The following is a 10,474-nucleotide window of genomic DNA, read 5'->3' on the forward strand; positions in this document are numbered from 1 at the left end:
CATGTTACAATTGTTAGTTAAACCTAGATGTGTATAAGAGACAGAAATATTGAATATTTTCCCGTTCATCCCACTCTGTTTAAGTTTATTAAATAATATTTGTCTATTTACTTTATCGAAAGCCTTTTCGAAATCTATGAATGCACAATAAAATCTTCCCTTACTTTTATAAAGGTATTTTCTAATTAAAGTATGAAGAATAAAAATGTTATCAGAAGTAGAGTACCCTTTTCTAAACCCTGCCTGTTCTTCCCTAAGTATATTATTTGTTGATTCCCATTTCAAAAGGCGATTATAAATTACTCTCATAAATATTTTGCAAGTTGCTGTGATTAGAGATATACTACGGTAGTTTTGTGGCAAGTTTCTATCCCCCGATTTGAAAAATGGAATTATAATAGAACTTGACCAAGTTGAAGGTATATTTCACGTATTTAAAACTATATTGAATATTGCAGTTAACGTCAAAATAAAAAGGTTACCACACCGTTTGAAAAAGGCAGACGGAATTCCATCTATACCTGGTGACGCATTTTCTCTCAAAGCCAATATACTTTCATTGACTTCATCAACCGTAATTTGTGCATTCATTAAATCACTATCCAAGGGTTCTGACTCTATATTGCTATACATACCATTAGGCCTATTATCAATCTCATTTATTATTTGTTGGTCAGTATCAAATAAATTTGAAAAATAATCTATCCAATCACTATCAGGTATGTCGTTAATTTGGATTTTTCTTTTTCTAAATAAATTCCAAAAATTTAAAGGATCACGGATAAGTATTTATGACTTTTTCAGTTAAAGATTTAGAGTATTTAGTCTTTTTAATCTGAATCAACCTTTTGTATTCCTTTTTATTTCCTTTATATGTAGCTAAGTTTTCGTTGGATCTATCATTTCTGAAAATGTTTAAAGCTTTTATTTCTACATTCTTTGTCAAACCAATCACTGGATGACTCATATGATTTTTTATTTTTTCTTATTTTTGCAAAATCAATAAATAAGCTAATGAATTTAGACTCAATTATGTTAATATCTTCATTATTTTGCAGTAATACTTCAATATCATTTAATATAATATTTATCTTGATTTCATTTTCATTTGATATATAACCTTCGTAATCAAAGTAATAACTTGGTGTTTGCTGTTTGGAGTTTCCCCCTTTTTTAACATGTGTCTGGTCTATTTTACTAAAATTGATATCAAAAATTAAGGGAAAGTGATCTGATTCTATTCGGTTACCTATTTTAAAACTACTTATTTTATTGAAGAAAGAAGTAGATGTAATCAAATAGTCATTAACACTTTTGCCATTATAATTAATAAACGTAAATTCGACCTTTTTGTCACCCTCTTTCCTTCCATTAACTATGCACATTGATGTATTTTTACATAGCTCAATCAGCTTTTTCCCATAGTCATTAATTTCTCTATCACAGTTTGATCTATTACATATTGATATGCCAATTCCATAATCATTATCATCAATTGGGAGGTAATTAACATCGTCAAATAAAATGGTATCATCAAGCACCCCTGTCCGGGCCTTAAAGTCGCCAAAGAATATATAGTTAGTAATATTGTATTTAACACGTATTTCTGACATAGTTACTGTTATATTATCAAATACATCCATATCCTCATTATAGCTAGATGTAATTGGTCTTATATATAAATTACATAATATGAATGGGTCTGAATTGCCTGGGGGAACCACTATAATCCAAATAAAATCATCATCAAATTCTAATCTTTTGACATATTTGATAATTCACATTTTATAAATAACAATATACCACCCGACTCCCTTCCTTTAGTCGAAGCTTTTTTGCTCTGTACGTTAAACGAAACATATCTTTCCATAAAAAAATCAGATTTAGACCAAGTTTCTGACAGTCCAATGATATCAAATTCTTTGAGATAACTCATGAAGTCTTCTGCACCCCGTTTATCTCTAATTCCATGTATGTTCCATGCTATACATTTAATGTCACGCACTGACGGACCTTGACCTCCTTCCTACTCCTCAGCCACTTCGCTTGACCCATTATATCTACTTCCATCCTTAGCTTTGTCTTGTTGTTTAACAACTTTGTTTTTCTTTTCATTAAATATGAATGTTTCAACAACACCATAACTGTATGTTACCACAAACCTGTCATATCTCAGCTTAGCTGAGCAGTTTTCATTTTCGTTAATAATTTCTCTTCTTTTGGCCAACAGCTTGCTTCTAATTATTCTCGTTTTTGGAGCAAAATCTTCCGAGATACTTATCCGTGATCCTTTCAATTTAAATGCATTCTTCAATATGCGTTGCTTATCCCTGTATTTAGCAAATCGTGCAATTATTCTTCTTCCTTTTGCCTTGGTATTTAGCCTATGTGCTCGCTCTATTTGAATCTTATCCTGTATTTTCAAATCATTTCTAATGCATTCCAACACCATTTTTTCCGTTTCTTCCCATTTCTCGTTTTCTTTCTGTGGTATGCCTTTAAATATCAAGTTATTTCTTCTTGATTGGTTCTCCGGTTTCTCCATGCTTGCTTTCAATGACTCTATCTCTTCAATGTTTGCTTGTTTATGGTCATCTACTTGCTGAAAAAGTTATGTTGCATTGCAATCAAACAACAATTCTTAAATATTTGCATAACATCTTATCGATATTCATTAACATCAGGTATGGTTTTAAACGGTAAAACCCAGTGAATACTAGAGAAATATTATGATGTGTTGCATTGAATTCAGCGGCAAGATCTGACTTACCCACGCAAATCTAGCGCCCTCAAGTAGAAATATAAAAAATAAAATGCGCTCTCAAACAATAGTTTCTAGACGAAACACCTTCCCCCACCATGTGAGGAATTCACATAAACTTGGATCTATTCGTATCCCTCAACTGGATATATAACAGCTAACTTAGTTATGGGACGAACGTAATTCCCATTGGGGGTTTTTACAGATACACTGCGCACCTGGCCGTCCTTTCCTGGATATACATCGGTGATCCTTGCAATGGTCCATTTTCCTCGAGCTGAATTGGGGTCTGCTAACATCACTACATCACCAATTCGTACATCTCTTCTTTCAATACTCCATTTCTTGCGTGGTACAAGAGAAGGAAACACATCCCTAATCCAAACTTTCCAGAACGCATCGACTAGCTTCTGGGCGAACTTTAACATGTCTCCGTGGGTTTTTGGTTTCCCTGAAGGGGCCGTGAGGTACATGGCTTGTGGATCCCCCAACAGAATGTCTTTCGGGCAAATAAATGAACTGTCATCAGGATCATTCAGCTTTCTACCAACCGGCCTTTCATTAATCAAGTTTGCCACTTCCTGGAAATATGTGTACAATTCAAACGGCGTCAGACGTTGATCTCCTATAGATTTCTTTAAAGTGCAGTTTGCAGCTCTTTACCAGTGATTCGGCGCAGCCATTGTGGTGAGGGGCTAATGGTGTAGTGAATCTCCAGGTTACCTGTTCATTAGCACAGTACTCCTTTAGTTGATCTTTATTCCAACCAGCTATCATCTGTCTTAATTCTCGTTCTGCCCCCACAAACTGCGTGCCATTGTCACTTTGTATGACTTTGGGTCGACCTCTAATTGCGTAGAATCTTCTCAGTACTTGTATGAATTCCTGTGTTGAACAATCAACAGCAAGCTTTAGGTGTACAGCACGGGTCGTCAATGTCACCCCGTAGTGCTTTATCGACTTGTTCCTTCCTACTTTAACATGATAAGGTCCAAAGTAGTCTATTGCGGTATAGTGGAACGGTGGTGAATATGGTGTAACTCGTTCTATGGGCAGTTCCGCCATCAACTGATTTTCTGCTTTGTGCTCAAAAGCTCAACATTTAGTACACTGGAACTTCACAGTCTTAGCTAAGGTGGTTGCTTTTACAATCCAAAATCTTCGCCTTACTTTTGTGGCAGTTGTAGCGACGCCGTAGTGGCCAGTTTCATGGATCTGTCCGGTAATCAGATATGAGGCTCGGTGGCATCTCGGCAGAAGGACAGGATAGGCCTGGTCACATGAGAGTCTCTTGTTACTTCTACATATACTATACCGTTCATTCTAAATGGACTTAGAGACTTGTATTCCTTAATCTCCTTTAGGGATTTTTGAGCATCCATCACCCAGTGTCTTTCAGCTACCATTAATTTGTGTGCAGATAGTGGGCCATCATCCACACAGCACTTTGCTCTGGTGTTCACTATAAATCGGAAAACATATGCTGTCACCCGTAGAAGTCTTCGCCAACTTGAGTATCTATTGATGTTAATTGCTGCTTCTAGCTGCTGTATGAGCATTACAGGTTTTGGCTTCCGTTTTTCGGCATCTACATCTTCTTTACTCGCCCTAGGGATGGAACATGGCCATTCAATTTCAGGCAAGCTCAGAAATGAAGGTCCTTCTTTCCATTCACCTTTTAAGTCACTCACACTCACGCCTCTGGAGACTTTGTCTGCAATATTGAACTCTCCTGGTATGTGCTTCCAGTCTGATGGATCGGTGTTGCCTTGGATCTTAGACACTCTGTTGGCAACAAACGGCTTGTAGAAACGCGACTGACCTCTTATCCAGGATAAAGCAATAATCGAGTCTGAGAGGAAAATAGATTTTTTAAACTTGACAGTCATTTCCTTGGTTATAGATGTGTATAGTCTGGTGGCTACCACAGCTGCTTGTAGCTCCAACCTCGGAATTGTTAATGCCTTCAGGGGTGCAACTCGGGACTTTGTGGTCAAGAATCTTACACCAAACGTACCATTAGATGTCTCCCATCTAGTGTAGTACACTGCGCCAAAGGCACACTCATCACAGAAGATGATTAACTGTAAATTTTCAGCATCTGGTTCAGGGATCAAGCATCTCTTAAATGAAATACCATGTAGACTCTTCATCTCGGCAAAGAACTTGAACCAGTTGGATGTCTCTTCAGAATCTAATTCATCGTCCCAACCAACTCCTGCTGCCCAAAGTTGCTGTACCATTATCTTTGCTCGTATCAGGAATGCACCGGCAAATCCAATTGGGTCGAAGATTTTTGAGATTTCACTCAGTACAGTTCTCTTGGTAAATCTGCCGTGTAATTCCACTTGCTGTACTTTGTACTTAAGCTCATCTGTCTTTGGCTCCCACACGACACCTAATACCTTCTGCTCAGTGTCCTCAGACATCACAGGTTGCTCAGACTGATCTTGGTCAGCATGTAGTTTAGCATTGGAGACCCATTTTTTAACTTTAAATTCTGCTGTGGATAGGACGTTGTCTATCTCCTTAGTCAGTTCAATGGCTTCCTTTTCATTCTTTACTGAAGTGCAAATATCGTCCATGTAGGTGTCTCGCTGTAAAGTTCCTGCTGCTTGTGGATGGTCAGTTTCATTTTCCATAGCTGTCTTTAGTAGTGCGGTCAATGCCATGGCTGGTGCAGGTTTATCCCCCGGTGTCACAATGGGGAGAACATATGTGTCAGGTGAACGCTCTTCAAATTTTCTCCACAAGAATCTGTGGACGTGCATGTCTCTTGGTGGAATCCTAACCTGATAGAACATTTTACAGTACTGATTTCGCCGGCAACAGCAATCTTGAATTCCCGGAATCTCATAATCACTCCCATCAGATTTCTTAATAGGTCTGGACCCTTTCCCCAGTAGTCATTTAGCGATGACCCTTCACACACACTCGACGAATTAAAGACTATTCGGATTGGTGTACTGGCACTTTCTGGTCTCATGACAGCGTGGTGAGGAATGTAATGGACTGGTCCATGGTAGGTTCCTTTCTCTTCTTCAGTTAGTTTCTTTGCAAAACCTTTCTCCACCATATCGTCAATCGCCCTGCTATACTGCTCTGCAGAGTTTGTTTTCTTGAGCCTTTTTTCTAGGGAACAAAGTTTTGCGAAGCATTGCTTTTCGTTGTTTGGAAGTTCTTCTGGAGTCTTTATCCAGGGATATGATACCACCCAATGTCCATCTGTATCTTTCATGCAAGAGTTCCACATCTTAGTGAAATCCCTGTTATGATCTGGGCTTAGTGTTGGATCCTTTTTTGCGCAATCACACTTACATTCCACCCCTATCTCTTCAGTGGACTAGAATTGAGATATGTCTACAGGCTTAGCTAACTTGATAAGCATCACAGGATTTTGATGTTGTCTTGTAGACCCTTTGGTGTTGGTACCAAACAAAACCCATCCTAATGGAGACTTTCTTGTTACGTAATCACCATCAATGTCAACGCATTTTCCTGTGTGCATCTTGGCATAGTTAATACCTATTAAGATACCAACCGTCCCACTTCTCCTATAGATAGGTTCACCCAGCTTCTCTTCTGTAATAGCTTCGATGACTATTAAAAAGTAGAATGACTCTGGGAGTAAACTTCAACACGTCTACTTTATTTCAATACATAACACAGAGTAAATCCCGCCTCAAGCGGTAATACAAATGTAGTGTGGCACGACGCACCTTGATACTACGCGCGCGCTGCTATCCAGGGTATGGTTATTATGGTTACCAGTTCATGTAATAGTAAACAGTTTATGAATATCACATCTTCGACTTCTGATCATAGTCTGTTACTAATTGTTGGTACATCGGTGATGCTACTGTAGGTACCCCAATTGCAGTTAAGGAGTGGGAATGTCCTTCCCTAGATGTCAGTGTTGCGTTGTATGCTCTAGTATGAAGTAATGACTTCTCAGAACCAAGAGTTGTTATTTCAACCGTTACTGGTTTGCTTGGGAATTTGCATTCTTTAGCCAGATCATCTCTAGTCAAAGTCGATGTAGCGCAGGTGTCAAACAAGATGTTAGAGTCTCTACCTAACACCTTTGCTGTGAGCATCGGCATGACAACTTGTACATCATCAGTTGAATTCTGATCTAGGGTCATTAGTTGTGTTGTAGGTTGAGCTGTTATATGCAGCAGTGGATGGTGGAATTTATCACATTGCGTACATTTCTTCCTTCTTCGGCAGTTTGTGATCGATTGCTGTTTTCCTGCCTTCTTGAAACAAGAGAAGCGTACATGATTCTCCTTGGCTTTTTTCATACGTTCTTCTGGAGTTACTTGCAAAAGTGTAGGGCATTGGTCAGGCCTGTGCTCATCAGTTTCACATCCCCAGCACTTTTTCCACTTTGAAAACATCTTGATTTCTGAGGGTACCATCTTCGCATCTGTCTGAAACACACGTCCTGTAGTCCTTTCACTGGGCTTCGATGGTTTGTGAGGTTCAGCGACAGTTCCGAATACAGGATCATTTACCTCACAAGTGGAAGTCCTTACAAACCTCACAACATCCTTCAGACTCGGCACTTTATCATTCTCTCTTAGTTTGAAGACCTCACGCATCCATCTCTGTTGTAAAAACCTTAGTAGTTTATCTATTATAGTCTTCAGACTCCCTTGATTGTTCAGTTCTTGCAAGTATCCTAGAGCATCTAGTGCTTGGAAGCAGTTAGTTAAATCATCTGCGTAACTTTCGAGCTTTGCTGGCTCCACCTTTGGTCGGGTTACAATCTTCTGTATCCATGCTTGCACAATCATAGCACTGTTACCAAACCGTTACTTGAGTGTTGTCAGCGCTGCTTCAAGGCCCTCAGCTGGTGGTTTCAACACACAAAATTCTGTAGCATCAAGAGCTCGGCCACAGCACAATGAACGAAGAACGTTAAGCTTTATACTAGGATCAGTAATGCAAGATACACTGTTATTGAATGAAGCCATAAATGTATAATAAAATAGAGGATCACCCTCAAATTTTCTAACATGTGCTTTAGGCAAAGCCGTAGCTTGCACCATACTTATAAGAGAATTCTCATGAGTAGACATGTGTTGCAGTGTCCCAACATATTACAGTATTAATGATGACATAAACTTACGACTTATCTCTCCAACTATATACAGTACATTAAATCAGAACAGTACATCAGTTTAATGTTCTCAGTGGTAAACAGTCTGAATGGAATTAAGATAAGTACAGTATAAACAATAGAGCATATAAAAAGCCTGTACCAAGCATGATGGATAAAGAAGCCTCATTACATAATTAGAAATGGAAATCAATGCGCCACACAAACCATGCTTTCCTTCTGAACAAAGGAAAATAATATAGTATATTTAAATAAACTAGTTCCTACAAAAACCCATTAAAATTCATCATGAATTATATAGAATGCATTAGCACACAAATCTTATAATGTATAAAAATATTCAATCAGTAACTTATTTTAAACTGAATTAATCAACGCATAAACTACAGCGACAAGAATAGGCAGAGCTAGGCTACTGCTCAAACAGCACGCCGCTATCCGCATACACGTGAGACAGTCTAGGCCTAAGCAGAGTGTTACATAGGCTATGTGCTAAATTAATACTTTGAAGATACAAACAGTTATGTTGCAATCAAACAACAATTCTTAAATACTTACATAACATTTTAACGATATTCATTAACATCAGGTATGGTTTTAAACGGTAAAACCCAGTGAATACTAGAGAAACATTATGATGCGTTGCATTGAATTCAGCAGCAAGATCTGAATTACCCACGCAAATCTAGCGCCCTTAAATAGAAATATAAAAAATAAAATGCACTCTCAAACAATAGTTTCTAGACGAAACAATGGCCCAAAATAATGATTTTAGTAATGTAATTCGACAGGAAAATTACAGTAATATTTTTAGCAAATTTCTTTGAAAAAATTTCGTAGGCATAGGACCTAGGCCTAGCTAGGTATACAGTAATTTCATTTTACAGTAGTTTGGAACGATATCAGGAGTTGGGGTGGTGCAGTGGCCTACTAGGACTACAATTTATTCGAAGCTATCTTGGGTCCGATCGTCCACACCAGTTGGGCCCAATCGTCTGTCACCCAAAGTTTTCATTACGATGATCAAGAACGTATACCATCTAGGCCTTAGGCTAGGCTTAGATTGCTCTGCTACATATACTAGGCCTACTACCGCATAACAAAGAAAGCGACCCACGCGGTGCGTTCTTGAATTGTACACACATTATTAAAATGTATTAGACGACAACACGATATCACTGACTGAACGATCTACCACCCTACAATCGCTGTAATTACTGTACTGAACTAGGCCTAGCTTAGGTCTAATGCTTTTGTGGAAAGTTAGCTGCCTTTATATCTTCACTTGTCTTCAATTTGTATTCAAAGGGTACATTGCTGCATAGCCAACTGTCGGGGATATGGTACCTTCATATGACTACTCCATAAAGATAATAAGAATACTAGAGCGCTAACCGCAATGTATTCGATGTTCGAAATACGCAGAACTGTGTGGGTACCATCCAAGATGGCTGCCATAGATTTAGCCAATCAAATTTCGCTAAGCACCATCGTTTACAATTGCGCCCTCAATTTACTCAGAGGATTCAGTACAGCTAGCTACCCGTATGTTTGAAACTCGAGCGTTGCGGTGTTTGGGTGTAAGGTACGCTATTTTAATTTTCATTCCTTGGTACTTATTTTTGAATAAAATGCTCATGTGGCCTTGTTTTGGCTACAATTGTTTATTAATTTGTTATTACCATTACTCATTATCATTAATGAAATAATAGTCAGTCAGGGCTTATTAATATGTAATAATATGTATACCAAGCCTGAAGGTGGCACTTTACTACGACGGCCATCTTGGATGGTACACATACATAATTCTGCATTGCTGCGCCATTTTGTCAACACTCTAGTTGTTTAATAGCTCTATGGACTACTCATGCAACAGAAAAAAACGTCGCATGGAGTTAGTGAAAAATGGAGATCTAAATGAAAAAACGATGTATTTCAGCAAGTATTAAAACCTGTCTCTTATACACATCTAGATGTGTATAAGAGACAGGTATTCATACAGAGCTTGGTGCTGTTATAAATGTCTACACACATACGCACACACATACTACACACAATAAAAAACAAAAGAAATGTGAGAGTGATTACAATAGTTCCTATTGCATTACATGCATAGGAACTAAAAAAGGATTGGAGTGTTCCACTTAAACAATTTTTGTGGTAAAATGTTTTGTTTTTTTTTTTCAAATTTTTCGACTGCTAAATAAATACAGTATTCATGGCCTAATAACATTTGATTGCAACATTCAATTTTTTTAATTCAAATTTTAGGCACTAGAGCATTAACAGAAGTACAATTTTGCCAAGTTTCATAAACTTTACTCCAGTAGAAGTTGAGATATGATGTTTTAAAATTACATAGGTGTCAATCGGAGAAATCATCGATTAAACATTTTTATAAGATTTTTTAATGTTTATAATGTGAATTTGGGCCAGTTATGGTGGAAATTAGCCTTAAAAGGCACCAGGGTTATACTGTTCTCCTTCCTCATGTTGCCTTTTGTCAACCCAGCCCTTTCTAATGTGTCTTAATGATGTTCTACGTCTTTTAGCCACATCCAATGACTTCATATCCGCTAAGGCCTCAG

General features: G+C 37.9%; 2 protein-coding genes across 2 annotated transcripts; both read right to left on the reverse strand.

The window, feature by feature from the left end:
* Positions 1 to 3,987: 3,987 nt before the first annotated feature.
* LOC117119179 lies at positions 3,988 to 5,433 on the reverse strand. The gene has a single exon (XM_033263999.1). It carries the CDS (start codon positions 5,431 to 5,433, stop codon positions 3,988 to 3,990), a length of 1,446 nt encoding a protein of 481 aa, XP_033119890.1.
* Positions 5,434 to 5,459: 26 nt separating this feature from the next.
* LOC117119180 lies at positions 5,460 to 6,014 on the reverse strand. Its single transcript, XM_033264000.1, has one exon. The coding sequence runs from the start codon at positions 6,012 to 6,014 to the stop codon at positions 5,460 to 5,462; it is 555 nt and encodes a 184-aa protein (XP_033119891.1).
* Between the last annotated feature and the right edge of the window lie 4,460 nt (positions 6,015 to 10,474).

This window comes from Anneissia japonica, unplaced genomic scaffold (genome assembly GCF_011630105.1).
Source record: "Anneissia japonica isolate Jap-2015-1 unplaced genomic scaffold, ASM1163010v1 scaffold287863_len737641_cov155, whole genome shotgun sequence".
In the NCBI taxonomy this organism is placed as follows: domain Eukaryota; kingdom Metazoa; phylum Echinodermata; class Crinoidea; order Comatulida; family Comatulidae; genus Anneissia; species Anneissia japonica.